Source organism: Diachasmimorpha longicaudata, chromosome 9 (genome assembly GCF_034640455.1).
Source record: "Diachasmimorpha longicaudata isolate KC_UGA_2023 chromosome 9, iyDiaLong2, whole genome shotgun sequence".
NCBI classification, from domain to species: Eukaryota; Metazoa; Arthropoda; class Insecta; order Hymenoptera; family Braconidae; genus Diachasmimorpha; species Diachasmimorpha longicaudata.
In genome coordinates this window covers 5,638,330-5,665,541 of record NC_087233.1, presented here as the reverse complement: position 1 = coordinate 5,665,541, position 27,212 = coordinate 5,638,330, and the positions used below count along the sequence as shown (strand labels likewise).

The following is a 27,212-nucleotide window of genomic DNA, read 5'->3' as shown; positions in this document are numbered from 1 at the left end:
GAAATCGATTGGTTTGACTATTGATGAAGACTGCAAATTGAATGTGACTGATGTTTTCTCGGAGGACACAGTTCATAATTAGAGTATTTCATAATTTTATTAAAACGAAAAACTCATCATGGCACAAGAATAAAGTCCCTTTGATACACATGCAATCATTCACGTTTCTCCTTGAAAATTGCACATTGTGCTTGCACACTTAAATCATATCCTCAGCAGAATAAATAGAAGACTAATTGTGGAATGTGTGGTTTATACAAATATAAAGCGAGGAGGTCCGTCATCTTGACTAATTAAGGTACGAAAAAATACAGTCTTCAATGTTACATTTCCGGTTACGGTTTTACTGTGAAACCAAAAACCATCTCTAACATTTTTGCCAAAATCCCCGCTTCCACCTACATCTAAATTAACAAAATATACTTTATTCAGTTTAGGAAGCATACAAATTTGATTGTATAGCACTTGTTCATACGCTGAGAGAAAGAGCAAACATCGAGGATATTCTGAATAATTAATCCGAGTTCATTAACGACGGAGAACTCAAAAATTCTGCGCGATAAAATTTTTTTAAATTTTCTTTTCTCGAAATTCTTAATTGGGAAAACCCATTCCTCCACCAGTAACAATTTTTCAAAGATCAAGCAGTGTGCGTATTCCCCTGCGCAATAATAATGCGCGACAGACCCAACACCGGAGCTACATTAGCAGGGGATTCCCCGACATGATTCGTTCTGATCGTTTCTACTTCAATTCAACATTTTTAAAGGAAATGTTCTCCTCATGGAGAGAACTGCTCATTAAAAATTACGTACAATTACTGATTACTTGACGGTATCGTAAATTATCTCTTACAATTCTCGTAAAAGTTATCCAACGATAAAAAAAATTCTGTGACTGAATAAAAAATACGTCAGTAGCACCAGAATTTTTCAAAAAACAAATCCTTCGAGTCCAGTCCTGTCCCAAAAACGATCCGAAGTTCTCGATCTTTTAAAATATTTTTACTCACAATTTTCTGCTCCTCGAAAGTCCATTTTCTCCCAGCAAATGTTCCCACTCAACAGAGAATTTTATTTCAGTGCTCCATTGAGAATTTAAGGCTATGACTGCATTAAGTACATAACGATATTTTATACAAATAAAATCAGCGAACAATTATTGCTGAAAATAGTCACCTAGTCAGCATTGTTCATATATGGCACCACACACTGTCCCAACATCCTATTTACACTGAGAGACAAGTCTTTGGTATCGCTCTATTATCACTGTAATCACTTGGTGAGTTTCTTCGTGGATTCGTCATCCTTATCATTGGAATCGTTGCCATTGAACAGCAGAAGATCCTCCTGATCCGATTTTTTCCCCTGCATATCAATGTACGACTGGGGTCGTTCACTGATCGGTGTTCTCAGGTCATTCTCACTGTTGCTGACAACACTGACCTTCCTCAGTCTGATGGGGCTCTCATAGTGATTGACATTCAGATTGTCCGGTCTGTCATTGACGTACGTCGATTTGACGGTTCCATTTGGAAATGAACAAATCGGATCCTGCCAGAGTGCCTGAAGCTTGTTGATCTTGTCGCACTTGTTTATTGGCTCTGACAAGGGCTTGCTGAGGTAGTTAACAGCCTCTGTACGGAAGACATTGAAATTACCACTCACTACTCCGTCATTGTTTGAATCTATAATGTGGTAAATTGTTTGTCAAATGAAGTGGTATGAATCAATTGATTTTTGGGGGTTTTGGGGAGCATTATCACGATTATTTGCATTGTGCAGCTAATTTTGCGATATTTTTGGAGGAGTTTCAGGGGAAAATCTAGCTCATTCGCTGATAATTGTGGTGACAATATATGTTTTGATTCCCGGAAATAATTGATTGTTAAATCATTTGCATTGGGGAACATTAACCGAAGTTCCTACAAAATCAGCAAAAAAATGCAAAACAATACAAATTTTTGAATGCACTAGATTTCTCTCCGAAATTTTCTCATGCAGGACACGATAAAATTCTCTTGAAGGACTTACTTGGACTGTCCAGGGCATGGAGGGACGCGAAATACGCCTGATTGTGAACAGTTCGTGGGTTAAGGTCAAGATACTCAACACCATCTTCGAGCATACGCTCCCACTGACAGGTGAGCTCTTTGAAGGACGGTCGCATGCCTGCTTCATCGTGCCAGCAAGACACCATCAGTTTGTATCTGCAAAAGAGGATATATTTCCGTCATTATTCTTCAATTTCATTGTGCAAGTGGACAGCGGTATTCCATTCGTCCTTATGGGCAAGTTCTTACAGCTGAGGTGAACAATTCGCTGGCCTCTCCATGCGGTATCCCGCTTTCAGTAGATTATACAGATTATGAACATCGACTCCGGGGTAGGGGGATGCCCCGAGGGTCACCAATTCCCATAAAAGCACTCCGAAACTCCACACGTCGGATTTACTCGTGTACACGTGATCCGCTAATGACTCGGGTGCCATCCACTTCACTGGAACTGGGGAGAAAAAAATATGTGATGAGTGGGGCTGATTAGGGGGAAGAGGGAGAGCAAACGATGAGGCACATGAACCCCTGATTGTGGATTTTACCCTTTTGCGTCTGCAGGATTAACTGTCACTTTTTTTTTTGATTAAAAAAATTTAGAGCAGTTATAAATTTTTGTTTTGAAGCTACATTATCGAGGGGTTGGTTTTAGGGGTGGAAGTGACCTGAGGAATGACATCTTCACCCTAAGAAATATTTTCCGCAACAAAAAAAAATTTCGGAGCTGAGGAAATGAATTTTTTCTGACACGAATCGTAGAATTTTTCTAGGAAATTCTGATGTTGTACCTTAATCAATTGTCGTTTTATGTTTGATCGAGAGTCATTGCCCTAGCCCTATCTAATCTTACCTCGACCTTTGCTTCGCTTCAAGTAAGCGTCGTCCTCGTAGACATCGCGTGTCAAGCCAAAGTCTGAGATTTTGCAAACCTTTCCAGTAGCGAGGAGGACGTTTCGTGCGGCGAGATCTCGATGTACGAGCTGTTGAGATAATTGAAATTATAACAAGAGCTCATCCCCTGGGTGGATTAAGTGATTAGTTTACCTTGATGTCGGCGAGGTAAGCCATGCCTTTGCTGATCTGCCAGGCGAATGACAGAATATCATGGGGAGTTATTTCGTAATTTGTGGATGCATCCTGTACGTCATCCCGGGCGTTACCTGGCGATGCGGAGAGTAACGATGTGGAGCACGGCACCCGGCCCTCGGACTCCAGATGTCGACTTCTTCGCAGGTAATTTCTGGAGGAAAAGTCAGGGTGAATTCTCCTCGAACGGGGAGGGGTGGATTACCAAGGCACAACGACAAATGTCTTTTTCGTGGATTTTATTTTTTTTTCTGTGTAAAAAAAATTGGGAAAGTAGTTTCTATCGGCGGTTTAATCTGCCAGATGGTGCTGTCATTGTTTATTTCCTTCATTTTCGATTTTTCATTTTGAATTTTGGAAAGGAGAATTTATTTGGAGAAATAAAAAAAAGGGAAGTTGTCAGTTCTGATGTAAAAACAATAAAAAATCGAATTTTTTCCCTCATGAGATTTGTTGTAACAATATTTCTAGTCGCAGAAATAAATTCTACTATAAAAACAAATCAACAATCCCATAGAATTTTTTTTATTGGGCGGTTCAATAATCGCAATCGTAAATTAAAATCAAATAATTTTCGTCCGGAGCTGTTTCAATCCAAATAATATTTTTTTCGGGTCGTATCCATTTTTTTTCCACCCTCGAACGTCGAACACAATTTTATATCCATTGTTATTCATCCCCTAGAGCTTATAATACCATAAAAAATTCCGTGGTTTCCCCGATAAAGCGCCAGGGAAGACCGGGAAAAGAAAAATTTAATTACAAAAGTTTTATGACACTCGGACACGACCAGACGATTATTGTTCTTGTGGTATGCGTTCCTCGCGGTCATGGAATACGCCGACAATTTCCGGGTCTGGTAGGGGGGTCGTCTTTATGATGATATTGGTCACCAGAGAGCCACGTTCACCCGGTTAAGTCGTATACCCTAGCATTTACATTCATAGCACTGACTGTTTCGTCGTATTTCCCATTTCCCCTCTATTCATGCAAATATTCAATTCACTTCTACTTCGTTACCTCAAGGAGCCGAATTCCGCGAATTCGATGATGAGGTAGACTGGACCACCGGGTGTTGTGCAAGCCCCCAGTAGGCGGATGACGTTTGGATGCTGGGCTTCTTTGAGAAGTTGGTATTCAGAGAGAAGGTCGGCAAGTTCAGAACCACTGGCATCTTCCTTGAGAGTTTTCACTGCAACTGTCGTGTGACCCGGCCAATCACCAATATCAACGGCCCTTGCACGAAGTACTCTGCCGAATTCACCTTCACCGAGGACTTGTTCAATCGTTAATTGGGAGCGTGGAAATTCCCATTTTGGGTCGGGCTGAAAATTGCATTCAAGTGGAATTACAAAGTGAGTGATAATGTTAAATAGATAAAATTATTTATTAAAAATACTTGAGGCTAAAATTATTTATTAAAAATACTTGAGGCTTGAGGCTACTTGAGGCTATAAAATTATTTATTAAAAATAATTGAGTCTAAAATTATTTATTAAAAATACTTGAAGCTCTCGTCTCTCAAAAATTCTGTTCTTATTTTATGCGATTTTTTGTATTGAAAAAATTATTAAGAAGAAATTTCTATCACATGAAAAATCATAGACAAAAGTTTAACCGAATAAGTTGCTGAGGAGAGGAGAGCAGAAAAATTTAATGAATAAAATACTGGAGTCTTCGTGGAAATTATCCCATATGTGGACAATGAAAAAATATTATAAAAGGGAGGGATCCACTGACGGCCCATAAAAAAAACAGTAAAGCTCGACGGATTCGGGGAAATCTAGCCAATGGTTTCACACGACTTTTTGTTCGCAATCGATTTCCCAGTAAAAGCGCAGAACGGAAACTTTGAAGGGCGGTTCTTCACTTTCTACTCATCTCTTCTTACTTTTCCCATAACCATATGAAATCCTCTGCTGTGAGTAGTAAAGTTCCGTACGCCGCAAGGAATTCTTTTCCCTCGGATAAGTGGTTTTCTTCCGGAGAAATTTTTTTCTCATCTTAATTAGTTTTATAAAGCGTTATCGAGTTTGTAAGCTTTCGGAATACAATTGTTCCTACTATTTTTTGCGCTCATTAATCTTAATTGGTAATATGTAATTTATCAATCAAGTTTAATAAAAATTGAATAGAAGACCCACTAAATTCTCAATTTCCTAATAAATTTTACTGAATCAGAAAAAATTATGTGACCGATTATCCTTTAACCTGTGATAATCATTAGAAATTTCTCAACGTCTCCCATTTTTTCTCTTCCACCCCATAAAAATCTTCGCAAAATAATTTCTCATTTTTAATCACGTGAATAATTCCGTCATTTTTCCCCACCATTTGACTTCGTGCAATCCCCGATAACGATCGCATCTTGTCAGAGTGAAACAATAAAAAACCCCTCTGCAAGGTCACTCTCTTCCCCACTGAATTAAAAATTCTTTCCGTTAACCTGATCCTTTGAGTAGCAATTACTGCACCATCACCGGTACAAATAACTTCTAAGAACTCCTCAGAGACTCTCAAATTCTCCTTTCACTCGGCCTTTATAATCACTCGTTTATAATCTTGGCACGAATTCTCGGAAACTCCTGCGATATGTAAATTCAAGTGAATACACAGCCCCGAAGCACATTAAGAGGGTGTTATATACTAATTAAATCAGAATAGCTGAGGGGTTGGAGTATTTTCACATGGGATTATCCTCGAGATCTGAAAAAAGCGCTCACCGAATTTTTCGGAAGGAGGAGACTGCGGTTAATGCTGGCAAAATTCTCGATGTTGATCAGCTGTCCATCCCCTCGGTCCAGATAATCAAGTGGTAAAATTCCAAGGCCGTTGGTAATATCATCGGATCTGTGTTTGCATTCGCGTCTTCCTCCCTTTCGCAAACCCCTGGAAGGATTAATATCGTTGTTATTTTTTTTTACGAAGGTCAAAGGTGAAACTGCGCCCTCAGGAGGTGTAGGCAAGGTTGCATGTTCCTGATAGCGATCGCAACTGACCCCTGACCCCCTGACGCTGGCGTCAAGCACCAGTTTCATCAACTTAATGTTTTTCTTACTTTAAACTGTTCTTTGCCATCGGGGAATGGAGGGTGGGTGGTGTTTTACGATTTTCCGAGAAACATCTTCATAAATCAACAATCCAGAAGCGAAATTGGCAAATAGGCAAATAAATATCTTCGAGTCTAGGGAAATCGAAAAATGTAAAAACTGGGGAACAATTACCTGAGTAAATGTCATCGTGTTTACAAAGGACTGAAGTAATTTTTTTTTAATTCTCATCTTGTAATCTGTATGTTCATGCAAAGATAAGCTGAGAAATTATAAAAAAAAATTAACAAATAAAAGCTCTCGCAGTAAATATTTTGAAAAATTTTGAGATTAAATTTTGCCTTTCCCGTTACCCGGTGATTATTTCAAAAAAAAATGTGACCCACCTGTTCTTCCACCAACAAGCGACGATGCCAGTGACAATAAATATGGCAATGGAAATTGCCAAAAAAACTCCGATGACACACTCGGTCCCGCACTTGGAACCAGAGGCAACTGAAAATAAAAAGCGACCGATCAATCCGCGTTGTCTATTTTCCACTCTCAATTATTCTCCCCTCGAATGGAGAAAATTCAGGATGGGATTTTTCCCATGGCTTCCCACGCTATCATTCCCTCGTTTTTTTACAGCATTCAGAACTCACCTTTATGGGCATCTGATACAGCCATTTCCACCTCTTTTTCCCGCTCTCTCTTAATTTTCCCCCCATCTCGAGGATCTTTGCTGCTGCCCTTAACACTGTTTATGGTGCTGTTCGCCTTTTTCCCTGCAGCATTGCGGTACGCCCGACCGCAGGTACATTTCATCTCGTCAGTGCAAACACACACCCCCTCGGCCTCCTTTATTCCCCTTCCGTTTTTGTTCATTACCCCGAATGTTATCTCCTCTGTAGTAAAAATTGCAAAGAATTTAAGTTCATTTCATCTCTAATGACTCTCTCTTTCTCTCTCTCTGTCTCTCTCTCTCTATTTTATGATCGTACGATTTTTCAAAAAATAAAAATAGCAATAATTTTTCAGCTGCACAGGTGCTGATTGTTTATTTAATTTTTTATTCGCCTAAAAAATTGTTCATTCGAATAAACTATTTTTTTTAGAAAAAATTTTTCTTTTTTCTTTTTGCCTTATTGACCTGCCCTCAAGTAACTCACCTTCGATGGCACAATCTTGCGGACATATTCGATGATCTAAATATTCCAGCTCATCGCACACATGATCAGGACAATGAGTCCTGTCCGGAGAACATGTTTCATATCTCTCGGTGATAGAATGCGATCGATTATTCGATCTCCAGATGCAGCTCGATGTGGCATTATTCCTGGGATCGAAATAAATTCAACGGTGCGGCGTTAATGGAACCATTTAAATTGGACTATAATTTTTCTCTTTTCCTAGGGCTCAATTGAGAGAAAACATTTGGGTTACTCACATAAATATTCCCACACCTACTCCACACACCTTCTCACATTCCTTCTGCGTCGCGGCGTTTGCACAGGAGTGAATCTCTCCCGGTTGGTCGAAACAACTACCCACTGCTGATTTAGTCATCTCCGGAACCACCAGGAGCACCAGGGTTTGAGTGGATACCTTGCGATTCGGGGATATCCAGTCAATCTTTAATCTGAACGTGAGAGGGATCGTCAATTATGGAGTCCTGGTACGTTCGGGGAATTTCAAATAAAAATTTTAACGTTTTATGGAAGAATTCTCTTGCGTTTACCGATATTTTTTGGGGAATTCTTGAATTTTTGAGTCATTCAAAGGGTGAAATGAAATTTTTGATAAAATAAGGGGAAGAACTTCGTCTTTTTGTTGACAAAAAAATTGTTTTTCGAGGAGTTTTGAACTAAAATCGTAGAATTCTTCGGAGTTCGATTTTAGTTTGGATTTTATAACTTACGGAATTCTCTCAGATGCATTTCTCAGGGCTGTCTCATTGGCGACATAAATAATGCCTCCTTTGGCGGTGATATTGAAGATTTTGGAATTTACGATGGTAAATATTTGATTGGCCAGGGGTTTTACAAATGGCTGGGTAATCCTGGCGAATCTGGAGGCCGTCCGAGCGACGACGATGTTATCGGGAAAAGAAATTGGTTTATCCAGTGGTGTTGGAGTAGTTGTGGATGTCGTATGGTGCTGGGGTCCCACGAATGACAGTGTGAAATTCACCTAAAAATAGGAGGACTCCCGTAAATAGGGGGATTATACCGTACACGAAGAGCAGAGACCAATAAAAATTACTGGAGAAAAAGTAAAAATTTCGATTCATAAAATTCGGTAGCGTAAACCTGTTTTATAGGGATAGATCTCAATTTATGGTCATACTTTTTTTTCTGATCTAGACAACATTTTAAAAAATCACTAGAAAAAAATGTAAAATTGATATTTCTTTCCATTTATCAATTAAAAATGGTGAACTAGTAGTACATTCTTCTCCATTCATTATAAAAGGGCTTAATGAGTCTAGTAAATTTTTTCTACCAACAATTAGAGAGTATTATAAATTATTCTAATTTATTTCTGACATGCCTGAAGGATTTCATAATTTATAGTCATATTTTTTGTACGCGATCGACGAAAAGAAAATAATTATTTCATAATTTTCGTAATTATGAAATAATTTTTACTGAATATTTCTTGTCTCGTCGAGTGGCTGGATTATAAAAAATAATGCGTCAAGGGATTATAATGCTGGGACGTTGCAGTCCTCCCTTCAGCCCTTCGAGTTCGGGATCTTGATGTATTACGGTCACGTTTTTGCGTAAGAGAATAATTACACGCGAACCGTCACCCGGTGCACAGTCGCTGCACGGAATGAACGAGACTTCGACACGAGACTCTAGAATTTTAAAAATCCTCATTAAAAAATTGGTGAACTATTTTCGGCCGGCAATCTTCCTCCCCAAGCTTATCGCAAACATACAAATTGTGCAAGTTTGTCATTCCACGAGAAAATTATTCCAAAAACTTATCCTATTTGAATTCTTAACAAGAAATTCTCGCGTTAAATAAAAGACTTGAAAAAACAGAAAAAAAATGATAAAAATAATGAGAATGTAAATAGAAATGTTTTATAAGTACAATTTATTTTTTTAACAAATACAAAAGAGTCTAATGATCATTAATAATAGGGATAAATCACTAGTCACTTCAGTCGAGTGCAAATCTGGGAAAATAATGTCTAGAGAGCAGTCGTTTTTTAAAGATTAATTCACCTAAAATCCGATCTTAATTCAAGGGCCATTAGGCTCCACTTCCTGCAAAACGTTTCCGCAATTTCACACGTACAAACACTCTCATTCCGTTATTCATACTTAGGGAGAAGTTATTGAGGATCCGGCGAGGGGCGGGACGAGCATTGATTTCAAACGTCCGGGCAGACTAATTGCTATTTGATAATCGTTGCCTCAGTCGATTTTTTTTTTTTTCATTTTCATCGAATGCTGCTACGTGTAGGCGATATTCACATTAGTGGGTGGGAGGGGGGGCTATAGACGGTCTGTGTCTCAACCGGAAATTACGCTTTAAATCATTCCGCGATTCTCACAAAATTCCATTGTTATGAATGGAACAGTTTTTTGTGGCGAAGCGAATTTTCTTACCGATTTTTCACCTCTGCCAGGGAGCAGCGACTCGTCGGTTACTTGGAGGATGACTCTGTAGGGAGATTTCGGAAGGAGAGTGGTCCTCGAGAATATTCCTGGGGAGGGATGAAGGTCATTGAATATAATTTTTTTTTTAATTAGAAATATGAGTTGAAAGAAAAAATTGTTGGATAAATTTTTAGGGTACATTTGTCTCTGTCCACGTACTTGTGAAAATGGCGGTGTACGGAGGGGTTTCCGGTCGCGTCGGGTGTTCAATGGACATCGTATTGAATGTCATATTCAAGGCATTATGGATATCCCCCAAGATCCTGACGCTGTAGATGTTGCTGGAGGCGGCATCAGCGTCGTTCACCATGAGCTCGTTGTTGTCCAGTCTCGTGCCCTGCGAGGGAAATTCGAGGTAAAGCTCTTGCGATACCGGGAAGCAAAAGCTGCTGATAATGTCGGCCATGCGTCAAGCTCGAGGTAAAATAAAAAGAGCGCGTAGTCAGATAAAACGCGAGGAGTGACGACTGCATAACTTTAATCTCGTTTAAGGTATTTATGGTGTCGTCGGGGGGAATTTGAAAAAAGTGAGGAAATCGGTTTCCGGAATTTTTGGGAATTTTTTTTTCTCACCGCTTTGAAGTCCGCAAGCTCTATCTCAACGTTGGTATCAATTTGGGCGATTGGTGGATTGTCGTCCTCATCAAGTATGTCGACGTCCAAATTTTTTTCGTGAATGTATTGCCGCCCGGTCCTCTCCTCCCAGAGGAAACATCGGACTCGCAGGTCTACGTGAGGCCCCGGTCCCCCTGGGGGCTCCAGGGTATCTCGGTCCAACGAAGCGTTGGAGTACAATTCTTCGTTTATTATGTGAAAATAATCAGTTCCTGAAATGAAAATAACACATTCGATCTGTGAAAACATTTAAAAAAAATGAGCTACGAAAAAGCGTTTTCAACTGTGGAAACCCATAATTCTCTTCTATTTTCTATTCCAATATATGATGGTCCCCACTGGTGGGAAATGCATTGAAATAATCCTCAGAATAACCAGTGAAATCCCCTAGACTCTAAAAAAACACAAATTTAATTTTTTTTTGACAAAAAAAATATATAAAAACAATTCTAATGCAGAAATAGTTTTCTAGGAAATTGATGAGATAATCGATAATAGAGTTATACAGTTATACAGTCGAAATAAAATTTCTGAAGGTACCATTCAGCAATTCATAACGAGTGACTCGAAGACTTGGGCACAAGGTACCGTACGCAGCGGGTCCAATTGTCCCCAGCATCGTGGATCCTTGATTTTCATATATTTTGTATTTAGCTACATTCCAGAAACACACGTCCTGAAAATAAAAATAATTCGTTAGACCCGCATCATTGCATCATCGAATTAATAATCGTATTATTGATGAAGGGGTTCAGTACTTGAGTGAACTCCGAGCAATTAATCCTCTCCCCTTTAATTTCAATGGGTTGCAGTTTAATCTCTATTGTTGCATCACCACCACGTTCCTTTGCCTCGACAACAATTGTTTTAACACCACCTATTCAGTGATAAAATATGGTTGTTATAAATTTTCTTGAATCTGCAAATTAAATTTAATTCAAATCGATAATTCATGCAAATGAGACGAAATTCAGCCGACAATTTTCGAATTTTCCCTCGCATTCGATACAACAGACGTGAATCCTAATTTAATCCTTCGAATATTTATTTATTATTTATTTATTCTACAGGAAATAAAGTCCAAAGTAATTTAAACAATTGAGAGAATACTTTTTTTATGTTCTCCTGATGTGGAATATTTGAATGAAAAGTAATTAAATGAGACCTTTGAATTAAATCAGATGCTCTTTTTCCAATCGCTTTATTAATTTCAATATCGCTCTCGCTGGGATAAATAAATTCCACCGCAGTAATTAATACGGAAAAATTAATGAATGTGTACCTTTCTTGGGGAGAGATTGCAGACTAATTTCTCCACTCCGGGCGTCGAGCCCCACCGATCTATCATTCTCCGAAACAATTTGGTACTTCGGATCCCTGGAAACCGCAGGATCATTCCTTAATGTTCTCAAGACGAAGATACTGATGTGCGGAGTCGTGGGCCCACTATTTTTACCAAAATAAGGCAGTCTCAACGTCAAGTCCGACTGGGGAAAGTAGAGAGCTGTAACACAATGGAGTGGAAAATTACGACCGGAGGGAAACATGAAAATCACGTGAAAAAAAAAGGAAAATCACGTGAAAAAAAAGGAAAATCACGTGAAAAAAAAGGGAAATTACGTGTCGTTAGACCACGTAAATTATACAATTTGTTGCGTGAAATTTAACGCAATTTTTTTCCGAAGAAATTCAAATTTTCCCAGAGACTTTTCTATGACACTCGGGAAAATGTGATAATCATTTTCCCCTCTCGGGCTGCGGGATAATTCTCCAATTTTTTGAAGTTTCCGGAAGTTCAGACAGCTGCAAGGACCAACAATACCGCAACCCCGATGAAGATTGCGCATAAATCAACTAGCCCACGCTCTAGTCCCCTCTAACAAGGACACGTCTGCTAGCCTGAAGTTCACTCTCTGGTGATGAAATAGTATAACGTAATTAGGTTCACACTACCCCATGGTCCCCTCGATTGCTCGAATTTACCCAGAATTTTAAGGATTTTAATTCGAATTTTCCTCGTTTCACTTAACGGCTGACTCCTGTTTATACTACTTGCAGTTTATACTACTTGCTAGCTTGCGAGTACCATATCTCCGAATCTGAGAGAGATAGCGAAATGTTCGTGATTACATTTGTTGTAGAGCTTAATCCGCTCCATAAAAAAGGTCATAACAATAAATCTTCTATCTCCCTCAGATTTCGAGATATTCACGGAAAACTGGAGGTCAGTCAAAAGTGATCTCCCTCGCTTTGCCCCTCCGTTACCGCAATAAAATTTCTTTGAATTCAATTTTTATTAATTATATTTAATGATTCGAGTGTCGATACCACTTGGGAGCGATAGTTTCTCGCAAAATAGCACCTTCCACAGACGTTTGTTTACGAAAATATGAAATTCCTTATGATCCATCATGCGAATATTGAGAAACCCCTAGAAATATGGAAATCAGGTGGATTCAGTGGGTTCAACGTAGCGAAAAATATAGCTGATGTGCACACAAAGTGTTCCCTGTCGGCATCAGGAAGGAAAACTACCCTTGATATTAAAGTTGAAATGTCTGATGGCCTTGGCTGTCATCGATCCACCAATAGCCAATTCCAATTTCGCATCGCGTGTGCACTATTTTCCGGACTAACACCATTCAATAATTAACGTTTATTTTTTCAACTTCCTTATGTTCATCCACCTCAATGTGTATTAACAATTTCCGTTGGGTTGATGGGAGATGTGAGGGAACAATAGCCGTAAAAGGGGTTCAATGTTTTAGGACCGTAAAAGACGAAGTTGTAACTTCTAACGGATCGTATTGGAGACTTCGACCGGTGGAGTGGGGGTGGGTGAACACGAACGTGAGGAAAAAAAAATTCGGAGAAAAAAAAATGTTGTAAAGGAGATTGTGACACGAGGGATGAAGTGGGAAAATGCATTTGCAGAATTTTTTTTTAAGGGATGATTTTCATGATTAGAAAGGAGTAATTTGGCGATTAAAATTCAGTTAATTTTAAGTTTAAAATAATTATCAAGCGGACGATCAGATTAAAAATGATATTATTTATATATTACGCAGTAACTAATCAAGTAAATCACCTTAATTAATTACTCAATCAAATTTAATTAATTATGATCTCTCACCGGAGGTAAAGATCAACTAAAAAATTATTTGAAACGTCAAATAATTTGTTTGGTGGTCATTTTTAACGTCAATTTTTTTTGTCTAGGGTTTGATAACTCGTCCATTTTTCTCTCGCCCTCCGATAAGATACGGCGAGCGAGGGGTAAAGGGGTGGCATTCGTTAAAGCGTCGGGGGAGATGGGTCACGCGAAAGTCAAGTTAACGGTGAGGGTGGTGAACTGCGTGTCAGTGGCTTAATACGGTGGGCACGTGAGTGTGAGGGCTTTTCGACTGGATACACACGTGTACACATGCATTACGAGGAAATGGGATTATGTTGGTGAAAATCCACGGGGCTGATGGGGGCTGTCGAGCGGCATAACGCATGGTAAGCGTATCGAACATCCTTGGCGTGTTTAACAGGGGCATTAGCATATCCAAGAGAGCTTTTACTGCGGTAAAAGGTAAGTTAATGCTGATATCACAAGACGTTCGGTCTCAAGACATCGGAGGGGAGGGGGCGGCTGACGCGGCCGAATTATCGGCTGTTTGATGTTGCACGAGGTAAGGGACTGGGACGGGTTCGAGTGTATCGGCGAGGGCTTGAGACGGATCTGGGGACAGAAGCGGAGAATATTGGGATTTGTCGTTTTGGAAATATGAGGGGGGGGGGTGAAGACGGTCACAATGGGGATGATCCGGCGAAAAAAAAAAAACTGGAAAATATTCGAATCCAGGTAAAGAATTATTATGATTATTTTTCCCCCCCAAATTTCAGCCAATAGAATTGCACCATTTGTTGATATTTTGTATAGCCTACCTCGAATATCAGCGATAATTTTTTGAATATTTTGGTAAACAAACGACACTTAACCAAATAAACCTCTTTTCATGTCATGGCACAATTCTCTTGGCCGAAATTTGGATAGGAAAAATAATCCCCTGAATACCACTCGAGCTTCAAAATTATAGAATATTTCCCTCTAGATTCCCTGCATACAAATGAAGTCGTCAAGTTTTTCAGGAAAAATCACTCGTGCTTCGCACTCGTGATTTTTTAGCCTGAAAAACTTGACTCCTTCATTTGTTTGCAACGAATCTATCGGGAAATATTCGATAATTTTGAACCACTTGTGGTATTATATGTGATAAAAATTATGACATCTAATATTTTTGTAGACAAATTTAAATTCTCAATGTCAATAAAAATTGTTGATGGATAAAATTTTGTTGAAGAATCCCGGAGTTAATTAAATTACAAATTAATTTTGTTAATTAAACTTTGACTATTTGTGGTATTCGTTCGATAGTTTTGAGGGAAAATTTCTTCTCCGCGTGTTAATACCTTTTCCCTTAATACTGAATTCCGTCAACAAAAATAGTGAACATCCAGATAACTAATTAGACTAATTAATCGTGGATGGAAGTTTGAAGATGTCTTAGTCCGGCTAAAAATAATAGCGCGACGGTTCGGCTGTTTCTGTAGTACAGGGTTTGCTTTTCAGAAAAGAGGTAATGTGCAGGCTAAACCCCCTTTATTGAGGGGTATAAACCAGACTAATCTCACTAGATTTTCCCAGTCAGACCCATTTCACCGGGAGCAGCTCCAAAAGGCCTGACATTCATTAGGTTTTATCACTTTCCGTTACTCGCGCAACATTTGGGGAAAAAGCCCGATATATTCGGGAAATTCGGTCACCGATTCAGCTGTTGGATTGATCTATCTTCCATTAGCACCGCTAGACATGTTCCTTCCGAAAATATTTTTCTTTTTATTTTTGGTTCAATTTTTTATCTCACACGCGAGGGCATGACGGATCGATTCTCTATGTATAGCGAATATATAAAATATATTATACATATACATATAAAATTCTACCTATTTACATGTATATTACACAGTATATATTTGTCTGCACATACATATATTCATGCAAAATCGTAAAGAAAAAAATGAAAAACTGGAAAAATCCGCGAAAATTGATCTCACGATCAGGAAAATTCCTGCGAGAAAATTCTTGATCGGTCTAATAAGCTCCGAAGATTCTCCCCAAATCAATAACCCCCCTCCCCCCCACAACTGCACCACCATAACCCTCAGATTCGTCCAATAAACTGAAACAATCGATACGAAATAACATCGCTGAATCTGAAAGAACTGCAAATGAGAAGACGTACGTGGAAACCCTCCCCATTGGGCTACGATTCCCGAAACTGAGCTCAAGGCGGAGATAGGATATCCTCACCGGCAACCATACAACAGCACCTGCTTCAACAGGGTCAGTGCAGTGAGGGGAGAAAATTGAGACTCAGTATCCAGCCCTCGAGGGTTTATATACCGAAGTAATTTCAAGGGATATGCGATGTCGGGAATCGTCTTCATGAACGGAGGGAAAAATTATTTAAAAATTATGTGCTGTTCCGTAATCTGCCGATTAAGACAATATTCGATAAAAATTATGAAACAGTTACGCAATTTTTCAGCAAAAGTTCAAAATGTTTAATGAAAAAATGCGTAACTGGCTCGTAATTTTGTCTAAATATTGTTAATATATGATGTCACATATATAATATAATATAACATATATAACATAATGTAACATATATTATATAATACATAATATATAATACAGTTTATAATTTTTTAAGAATTTTCTCTCCTCGTGGTAAATATCAATTTTAATATTATTATTACCCCAGAAAAAAATATATTATTTATATAAATTCGATGTTTTAAATTAATCTAGTAATTTCCAGATGTTTATACTATCGATATCGTCAAATGCACTCGACGAGAATAATAAAAATCGCTCTTGAATTACGATTCAAGATCTCGAGTGCAGGGCGGTGGTGAGGGTTATTGGAACACAATCCAAATATAGATTTCGACTATTTTCAGACCATCCGACCGTCGCTGTTTGGGAGAATTACAAGACTTGCTGTTGATAGTGTAAAAAGCCGATGAAATAACAGGGTGGGGGTGGAAGGGGGCAGAAGCGCCGGAATAACAATGAGGAATGGTCTTTTTGTTGTTGGAAGACCTGTCAGGTGTTGTTTTCATTCTGTCTTCTCGAATCGGACTGGCTGATTTATTGTATGCTCACCTGTGACGTTCCCGGAGTTTATTTATTCATTTGTATGCGGATGAATGGAAAACTGGGAGACAAGTATTTTTCAATATTTATATATAGACAACGATTAATCATGAATGTTTGCAGTCGTATATTTTGGAAAGTTCTTGTTCTTTGGAAGTTACAACTTCATTACATCACGTACGGTAATTTTTCATGGACTGGGGTGGGGGTGGGGGAGACAGACGTGTTTAGGGGAAGTTACGAAACTCACAGTTGGTTCTGTGGTTGCGAAATCAGATTGCAAAGGGTAAATAATGCCATCGTAATTTTGCAGAGAGGAATTAAACGGAAATTAAGTTAATTAATCGTTAAATTTTATTGTACCTAAAAACCTCGACGAAAATTCATAGAAAGTGTTTATATATTTTTATCTCGTTAATGAGTCATTTACCCCACCTCCCCTGATTACACTAGTTACTCTCATTAATAATTAATAATCATTTTTGGTGAATAGTTGTCTTTCTGGACGTCAATAAGTGAAATTAGCACTGATCAGTGGAATTGTGATTCTAAAAAGCGGTTGAAGGACTCGATTGTTAATAAAAATTGCTAATAATAGGGTCATTGATATCTTCCCGGAGATAACACTAGAATTTCACATCCCATTGAACTTTTCAATTGCAGTTCGTGGTACACTGGAGTAGTGGAAATGATAATTATCATCATAACCCAGTGATACGATCGGTTGAATTTATTTATGACTTGGGGAAGTAGCTGGGCGTTGCGGGACTACATGGAGAAGCTCACTGGTACTCTCTAGTTTTACGAGGCAACGTGTACCTGGCACTGTGCATACTGATTTGGTTTAGCTCTCTAGGTGGCGAGGTATTTCGGCGTTTGTTAAATTAGTGGGAAAACATACCGGAGCGAAACAGGTCGAATTCCCGGTTATAAAATATTCTGAGGTCTGTCTACCCTGCGGTTTTTCCTGGGAACGCGGAATATCCGGAGAGTCGATAATTATCTGGTGAAAAATTGCTTCATTTATTTTTTATTGGAATTTTCTGACGGAAAATTATTCGCCTCTTTTATTCCGCGGAATCTTCACAATTTCAGGTACAACTTTGACTAAAAATAACAGTAAATATTCCCGGTGCTAAAATCAGTAAAATTATTGAAACTGTCAACCTACCTGTCATCCCTTTCTACATCTAGGAAACAGGATTAATGAGAGGTTCGTTAAAGACGAACTTAATGAGATTTCTAGAAATTCCAAAATTGGGATTACGTCTGACAACGGCCGAGTGCGTTTAATTTGCCCCGGAAATTAAATCGTGACAGAGTTTTTTTTTCAGAGAGACTAGTGTTGTCCACTGTCATGTGTACAGTGCGTGTAGCGAGCCGGGATTCGTGTCACGAAATGCAGATGAAAATCCTGGAGAGAGTGGTGTGGATCGACGAGAGGTCGGACCGACGGTTTCGTATCATGCGCGGGAACGTGATGGAATACATTTCTCACTCATTCCGAGCTTCGGTGTTATCGATATGGAATAGATTAGGTGACCTTGAGCGAAAGTATTGATCGAATTATTCCGTAAAAATGGCAGGAAAAGTTCCAAACTATTTACGGAATTCTGAAGTTCGAATTCTTTTCATAAAAAATATAGAGAGACTCGATGATCCTCAATATCCAACTTAAATAATAAAAAAATTAATTAAGTAATGTAAAAAATATTAAAAATATAGTAATCATCCTCGTCGTAACGAATGCTAAAATACAATTGAAATTCCCCTGGGGAAATAAGTGAACCGTTCGATTAAATCGAAGAATTCGAAGTTCTTTGTCCCCTATTTGAATCGCATATTCATGTAGTTTATGTTACAGCTCCTTGTCGTCAGAGTTATCGATAAATTTTTTGTCTGCGCAGCTGACAGTCGCATATGTACTCTCATTCACAAAACTGTATTCAGGATCCAGCGAAAATGTACACGTGGGTACAAGTCTTTCACTCATATCGGCCGTCAACCCCGAGATTTCTGGATTTTTTTTTTTTTACGACATTCAATACAGTCGTTTCGCTCGGGGTGTAAAATAGAGCCGGCTATTATCCAATTGTACGGTTATGTCTAGTCGTATTTGGTTTTGTGCCCTCCATCAAACGACAGTTATTCAGATTGTAAAGGGGAGTGATGAAAAAAAACTAGAAATGTTTGAAAAAACTCGTGCGTTTCGTCGTCACATGCGATGAAAAACTGATTGAATTTCGCGTTCGCCGAGAGTGACGTACGGTAAATACGGGTAGATGGCCTTGATATTTATTTTGCAACATAAAAAGTTGATTAGCTGGGGAGAAATCTGTTGTTCATCGGAGGTGAGTCAATATTTTATTAACTAAATGGAGTGAAGCACTGGCCAAGAAAATATTTTCACCGGTGTATTCCGAGCTCGTATTGAAATATATTATTATTTTGACATTTTGCACGAACCCTCTGATGAGGTCTGATACCCGTCCCCTGCATATTAGACATTTAGGTTACCGAAGGTGCGGTCTCGCGAGACACCGCCCGTATCGTCAGACCATCGTCACGAAATCCGACAACCGATTGACCTTTAATTTACCCCTGACCTCATGTACACATTACCGGGTACCTCATCGCCAAGTACATTATGTACAACTATCAAAATCACTAATAATCACCACCCAATACTGCACAATCAACAATTGCTCCCTAATTAAATTTTCTAAATAATTAAAAATTCCTTGACGTGACTTTTTCAAATTTTCCCGCCATTAATTCATTAATATAAATGAAAATATTATTATTTGTGTGCACCGCATGTTAAATAGATATTAAATGATTAATTCACAAGTATTTATCCCATGAAAATCAATCAGTTGGTCCATTGAATTAATTGAAATCGATGAATTTCGGACAGTTAATCGAAATTTGACGGTTTTCGTGTTCGGAGACTGAATTCAAAAAACAATCCCCTCCCGGAAGTACAGTCGAAGCATCCGAAGCTGCGTCTATCTTTTATCCAACGCAGAAGATATTTTTGGTACGAGTTTTCGAATGATCCGGAGTAAACGCCGGTATTCAAACGAATTCGATTCGTTTTGTTGAATAGAAACGAACAGCTATTTACACTAATTCTACAGATGAGGCCGGAGTCTCAATGAACATCAAAGGGAAGTTCGCATCATAAGAAACTTCAGCGAATTTACTCAATTTTCCGCATTATAAACAATCGCTATTTTTCATTCATCAAAAAATGAAAAATTCAAATCAATCGATAGAAAACCTCTCGTTGTACGCCAATATTTATTGATAAACTGTGATAATCAATTTGTGATAAAATATTTGATCATCGATTTCCCTGTTATTATCCTCATTTCCGCTCCGCGAGAGCGATCGAGTGCGATTTTAACGCGATTCTAAAAATACAATGGCCCCATTCGCGATCGATACGATACTATGGTTAAAATTTTAATGATCGTCATTTCATTGTTTCTCAGTACACCTTATTACTGAACTTGATGGTTGATAAGTTGATGGCAGTCGCTAAAGGTTAAGGCCAGAAATTCATCGCATGTGAACTGGCAATGAAAGCCTCCAGTGCCAGTGAGTTCAGTATATACTGAGTAAACACTGGCTCTTAAACTGATCGATATTTCCCTCTATTCTGCACTACATAACCCATCACCGCTGTCAACAGTTTTTTTTTTTTTTTTTTCGTCGGTTGTGTACATGATGGAACTACCAAATGTGCAATAAAGTGTCGAAGAAAGATTGTACGAGAAAATTAAGCTCAAAGGGATTTGTCATTCGCGTGAAAAATAGTGTTTGGTAATTATTCCCGGGAGAAGAAATTCATAGAAATTTATTTCTCCTATCGATTTTGTTATTGATTGGTTTATTAAATTTTTGATGAAGTGATAACAGCTCATTTCAAATTGTGTAATTATTCACTTGGAAAAAATGCGAATTCATCATTTGATAATTAAATCGCTTTTACTCGAGTAAATATATAATTAGAGCTTGATTGAATTAATTAATCGGAGAAATTCTACTGGAGTGAATGGGAAAACTTCAAGGGAGGTATCTTATTCAATTTAAATACGTCATTCATCCAGATGCGCCAGTGTTCAAGTACCCCCGGTATAGAAACCAATCAATCTAGTAATCGCAACTGTATTTCGTCTTAATTCCAATAAACTCTCCACTGGAAGAAGTTCCATCGCGAACTGCTCCTCTGCTCGTCTGGCCAATGAACTGACAATGGGGGAAAATAGCATCGGGGCAGCTCTCGTTGTCCCCTGTTCGCAAAGTCGGCCTTCGTCAACCTCCGAGATTTCATTGCCACGCGGCAAAAAAAAAATGGCAAAAAATAGTACACGATAAAGATATCAGAAAAAAAAAATGACGAAGAAATTGGAAAAATTCCAGCGAATTTCACGGCCATTCACGCAATCCTCCATTAGTTCACTATTGAATGTCTTCATTCCAATTCAAATAAATAATTAAATGAATTAATAGACGAATAAATGAACAAATAAAGTGAATTAATAATTAATGTCGATTCTAGGAGTTTTACTCAGCGATAGTCAGCCGTTGAAACAATTTTTTTTTTTCAAGTAAAAATACTTTTTGATTTGTTTATAAAATAGTGGATGCAACATTTATAGTTTCCGGTGTTGTAAAATCGTCTACACCTGGACAGAATTGTTTTCCTGACAATGACGTAAACGAGGGAACGGAGGGGAGTAAAAATTTACTGCACAAAAAAAGTTCCTGGCTGTTAGCAACAGTCTCGTTGGTACTATAATCCTGGAAACCGGTGATTTAAAAAGTTTTTTAGAGCAAGTAGAGGACAATCCACTATTCATCAGTTTTTTTTTTTTTCTAACAGTCAAAAGGACTCAGTACTGAATGCTGTTTTACGATAGCTCTATTTATTTTGTAATTCTCCTCTCTTTTTTTCTTAACCAACAAAAATGATCAAAACTCTTACATTTTATTTAGCTCCACAATTGATTAATTTACTGATCAATTAATGGAAATACCAGGGATGAACATATTTTACTAACAGACCTTGCACTCCCTGACACATGTAGTGGTAATCGCGATTCACCTCAGGATATTTGCAACCCTTTCACGATGCAAACGGTAGCTCCATGACTACCGATATTTCTGTTTACCCTTCGTAAAATAACCTCGTCTTTCCCATCCTTTTTTAACCCCCTCCCCTCGGTCATTTTTTACTTTTATCCCATTAGCCCTTTCATCCACTGTCCACACATTCAACCTCAAACAGATATTACGTTATGACGGCGAATCAATAGATCTATTGTCGATAACGTTTTATCTATGCGCGGGCTTCGACCGTCGTTTGGTCGATGGAGCTGTTGGAAGGTGCCCTGTGTCCGATTTACAGACTCCCATTGTATTATAACAAACTGCCCGTACATTTTCATCCCCACCTGCTCAGAAAGTTCACACTTCACTCCCTCTCGAGCGGGTGGAAAGTCGCTTTTCGTAAAAATTCCCTGTCTCCGACTTTATCCATTCAAATAATTTAAATAATCGAATTGTTAATCCCAACGCAATTTTTTCTCACCCGTTGACACTGAAAATTATTGCGATTCCCCAGTTGAAAGATACACCCACCCCTTCCCTTTAACCCCAAGTGATCTCGTGAAGAGTCACTTCACGAAAGAGTTTTCATTTCCTCAACTCCATCCCCCAAATAATTCATCTCCATTTTTATGTAAAAGGATGCAAGGTCATCTCAATTCGAAAAATTATTTCGCCCATGACTTTCCTCCTTCATCGATTCCCCAAGTGCACATTGGCCGAGTAGGATAGCGACCCGGTGGGGGAGGAAAAGGGGTGATAGCGTGACGGGAGCAATAAGAAGTCGCCCCTTCCCCCCTCGCGTCGCTCCGTGAGGGTGAAACCGCGCCGTTTCGAGTTACCAACGTCAAATAAAAAAAATGGCAGTCGTTCCGGTTCAGCCAGACATTCCCTCTCCCCCTCCCGTCCCTCTAAAAATCCGTTAATGTGTTTCGATTTCATAATTAAAAGGCGTCGGACGAGCGAAGCGCTGAATCACGTTGAATTTTCAGCTGATTGAAAATTTTTGGATATTCACCAGATATTTTTTTACCTTTTTTTTCTTCCGAGAGGGAAAAACAATTAGAAAGGAGTTGAATAAAAAAAAAAATCGATGCCTTTGGGTACAGACGCTTGATTATGCGTTGTTAGAGAAAACGCAACCCCTCGCATTTTCTTTTCTCCCCCATTTACACGCGTTACAACGGATGGTGTCGGAATTGCAACATGAAGTTGACGCATGAAACAATGCGCAGTCTTTGAATATTTTTTTTTTTTTCAAGCCACCCCCGTTGGTCGTTAGGCCGGTGACAACGACAGGATTAATGAAGTGTTCTCGATTAAATATCAGAATGGTATCATTAACTCTTTTTAAAGGATAATGAGAAGCCCCCGGTCGTCCCTTTCTCCGATTTATTTACATTTTGTAATGACAGGGATGGAATCGCCGGAATGAATTTGTGGGGGGGGAATCCCAAAACTCGATGATCCATCGCCACAAAAAAATATTAAATTTTCGTCCACAAATGAGCTGTAAATTTTAAAAGAGGAAGATGTCAATTAAAAAAATAATCGCAATCAATTATTTGCTTTGCTCGTTAATTTTTTATTCGTCTTCCCATCGGCGGATAGTTATAAATCCTTCATTAGTGTTGATCAATAGTCAAAAGTGACTTCTTGATTTACCACTTCGCCGCTGAATTAGACCGAGCATTTGCCCTTTGTCCCGATACTCCCAGAAACTAGTGTCAGGAGTAAATTGATAGCGTGCGTTCTACCCGAACGCAAAATTTGTGGGCGAAACCTGGCAGACGTCAGGACAGGGAAATTCAAGGGAAAATACCGTCATGGATAAACAGTCATGTGATAGACGGGTCAATCATAGAACCGATGGTATGCAATAGTTTCCAGGAGAAATATTTGTGGTACGTGCGTTCATCGGAAAACGGTAGCTACGGGCAATGATTAATATGTATGAGTGCAGCTTTTATTGGTCTATTATCCTAGTTCACACACTAATGACAGTGGCCGATGGTAATTGGATGGGATATTCTTTTTGTTATTTAACACAATAAGGGGATTATAGTGAGGAGGGGTTAATGCGTCATACGAATCAAGAATTATTTTTTTCTACGAATTATTTTTTCCTACGAATTATTTTTTTCTACGAATTATTTTTTCCTACGAATTATTTTTTCCTACGAATTATTTTTTCTAATTAATGTTTTTCATTAGGAAGGGGGGAGGGGAATTTTCCGGGAGAAATTTTCCGGGAGAAGAGACATTTAAACCATTATGTTATTTTCCGGTGCAATAGGATAGAGCAGATATATGATTGAAGCGAGAGAATGCAGTTAATTTTCCTTCGATCCCTTTTATTAGAGCTGCGAGAAAAAAATTCAAGGTTTTTCATCAACGTAGGTTGCAATTGACCTACCGGGTGAATCGATCTTAAGAAACATTCTGCCAATAAGTGTGTGTGACTCTATTATCTCCCCGTACCGCAGCACTGGCTCATTTAATTAATTACTTTTCGCTGTTTATGCGTGACAACCTGGAAGTCACCACTTAGATTAATAAGAAAAAAGCTCTCCTCCACATTCCAACGGGTGAAGATGGAAAGGGTGTTTCATAATTACATTCATTAGCTCATCATTTAACAGTCGTCAAGGTCAACCCAGTAATGGAATTTCATAATTTAATGAGTAAAATCGAGCTCAGGAAAAATTTTAAAAAAAGTTCGAATCTTTTTCACTCGATATCGAGACAAAAATTATCAAACATTATTTTCCCACTTTATAATTTAATAATCTGATATAAATCTTCAGTGTCAAATCACATTGTCGGATTATCTGTTCATTCCCCCCTCCCCCCTTCCCCAAAAAATATAGAATTCTGTATAACTTTCCCTGAAATAGCGACAGGACAAAACATTTCCAATTTCCGAACAAAATTTCCCCAAAAATTTACCAACTCTCTATTCCATTCCTGAACTATTCGTCCGAGCTACCGTATCCGACGCTCCTCTAAACATCTGTATACTTCATTCATTAACAAATATTGATCCCCCAGGAGAGAATTTCCATCTCTCCGGGGGGAAAAGGAAATAAAAAAAATTTCTAATGATCCAAATCCACTTGCTCGTGTTATCCACTCCCACCGCATAAATTAACATCTATTCTTCAGTCATGGTGTCCCATCTGCATACCCCCCCCTCCCCCTTCCTATTCACACTCACTAATAAGCGTTTATGCAGGTCGAAACCTCGAACAGTCGGATAATCGTACAATAGACTGGAGAAACATGAGGAAGGAGCTTCCTAAAAGCGGATGAAGAAGAAACTTAATAAAAGGCCAAGTTGATAAAACTAACTCACCCGATGCTAGTGTAGGAGCAATTGTAAATACAAGAGACAGCTGCATCAGCCATACCTTCCTCCAACTGTTCACCATCATAGCTTCACCGTAGGCTACAGCGCCTTTGTATTTGTCTTTTTATTATTGATATTATTTATGGTCACTTTTGCCGAAGAGCACGTGCTAAATTTTCACGTTTGTACTGAATGAGTCACTGAACTGTTTTCATCGAATGCTAATTAATCGCCACTTATTTATTCATCGCGGCTTCTCGCGACCCCACACGTGCCCCTGCTGACATCCCTCGACCTGCTGATCACCGAAATAACGGTTTTGTTAAGATAATGTGTGGTGATTTGATGGGAGGATTGTTAAGGAGACGTTTTGTGAGGTTGAGATGAAAAAAAAAAACTATTTGGAATTTTTAGATTAGATTTTTTTGGGATAAACGTAATTAATTTATTATTGTATTTAATTATTTGGATTGTGTAATTATGGATGTGCATGCAATCGAATTTTTCGAAATTAACGAGACTTGTTTTCCAGAGAAGTTATAAATAATTCGTTGAGTTTAAATGAATTGTGAGTTAAAACGGGGAAAAATGTTCACGTTTTTATCTTTGAATTTAATTACTTGACGCCCTCTGACGAATGATTTTGTTTGTGAGAATAAATCACTTCGTTGGCTTCAAAAAATATTCATTTGTATGCAAAGGACCTCTCAATCAATTACAGAAGGAATAATCACATTAATTTCGACCTTGAATTTGCCTTTCTAATTAACTCAACAAATTTAACTCAATGCAAAATCCTCAAACACTCCCTGATGCTCTCCCGATTATGAACAGGAAGTTATAAATTCGGGATTTAGAAATTCAAATGAATTGCATAATTTTCCTAAAGTTTCTAAATAATTTTTTTTGATAGATTATTTTTCTCTGAACAGTGACGTCAATGCTAAATTCGCTATTTACGTTTGAATCTGGAGATTTTTTATGGTTCACAGGGTGACAAAGAATTCTATTATCCTTGCGTAAATAGCGAGATGCTCTGGGCATCCTTCAAATAAAAAAGCTGGAGCGTAATTTATGTGTTCAATTCTCCGGGAATTCTCTTTTAATTTTCAAACCTTTTTTTACGTGCCACTGGAGACGCTTAAAAATGTCAAGTTAACGTCGGTAATTCCGTGAGCTGGTGAGATCTGAATATTTATTGTAATTTGATTGAAAAACTGAATATTCATCTCATTAGTCGACTGAAAAGAATTTTTAATATTCATTTTGCTGATTAACATCAAGAAATTTGAGGACAAATTTTCATGACATCGTTTCCTTATTTTCAACGTGTCGTGTTTATTTGTTATTGAATTATTCCCCCCAATTTTTTAACCTTTAACTCATCACCTGACAAATGTACCTGTGAGTTACTTAATTAACCACGCATTTCACTAATTATTCTAGGGATATCTGATGTTCTTGAGATGCGAAAGATCTACAATTTTTTCTCTCCATCGAAAACATTTTTAAATTATTAAATTAGTCGCAAAAAAATTTAAACATTGATCCATCACCTGGGAGATGTACCTTCCCATTAGATAATTAACTACTTATTTTACTAATTATTCTAGAGACACCCCTTTGCATTGCGCCAATAGAATTCGTTAAAAAACCGATATATTTACCATCCAATTACGCGCGAAAATTATCGAACTTAAATTCATAATCTGTGGGGTTAATTTCCAGGGGAAAATATTGTTTATTCATTTTACTAATAAAAATAAATACAACTGATGCTCTTGGGACGGAAGAATAGACAATTATCAATGAAGAATCGGAGTAAATTCAAACGTCACGACGCGTCGGTGTTACGACCGGTACTAAACACCGCAGGGGCGCACGCTGTTATCAGCAGAATTTTAACGCGCCTGCGCGCCAACCAAACTAGGAACCAGACACCTTGTGTTAAACTCCAGAGGAACATTGAGGACTCTTCACCCTTCGTTCTATTTTCACTTGCCGGCAATTAACCCTGATTATCCCCTGTGAAAAATTAATTTTCCGATCAAATCGACTCGACCGAGATTTCGGAAAAGTC

General features: G+C 38.4%; 1 protein-coding gene across 4 annotated transcripts; it reads right to left on the bottom strand.

Annotated features, from left to right (window-relative positions):
• Positions 1-77: 77 nt before the first annotated feature.
• On the bottom strand, positions 78-27,003 carry LOC135166104 (proto-oncogene tyrosine-protein kinase receptor Ret). Of its 4 annotated transcripts, XM_064128097.1 has the most exons (21): positions 26,800-27,003; positions 26,248-26,319; positions 25,139-25,430; positions 11,743-11,964; positions 11,219-11,337; positions 11,001-11,136; positions 10,419-10,672; positions 10,005-10,182; positions 9,795-9,892; positions 8,090-8,361; positions 7,619-7,810; positions 7,341-7,507; positions 6,834-7,076; positions 6,576-6,684; positions 5,863-6,028; positions 4,160-4,464; positions 3,098-3,293; positions 2,904-3,033; positions 2,303-2,504; positions 2,034-2,209; positions 78-1,687 (listed from the first exon to the last, which is right to left on the bottom strand). In XM_064128097.1, exons 3-21 carry the CDS (start codon positions 25,215-25,217, stop codon positions 1,275-1,277), a joined length of 3,657 nt encoding a protein of 1,218 aa, XP_063984167.1. In that variant the 5' UTR covers positions 25,218-25,430; positions 26,248-26,319; positions 26,800-27,003; the 3' UTR covers positions 78-1,274. The 4 variants fall into 4 exon arrangements, with proteins under 4 accessions (XP_063984167.1, XP_063984166.1, XP_063984169.1 ...); XM_064128096.1 differs by lacking the exon at positions 26,248-26,319; XM_064128099.1 differs by lacking the exon at positions 26,248-26,319 and having other exon boundaries at positions 78-1,636.
• Positions 27,004-27,212: the final 209 nt, after the last annotated feature.

Coding starts and splice junctions, on each gene's coding strand:
- LOC135166104 (XM_064128097.1), bottom strand. CDS start 25,217: ATGATGGTGAACAGTTGGAGGAAGGTATGGCTGATGCAGCTGTCTCTT. Junction 7,508..7,618: donor GTAGGTGTGGGAATATTTAT/GTGAGTAACCCA, acceptor TTTCGATCCCAG/GAATAATGCCACATCGAGCT. Junction 7,077..7,340: donor GCAAGATTGTGCCATCGAAG/GTGAGTTACTTG, acceptor TTTTTACTACAG/AGGAGATAACATTCGGGGTA.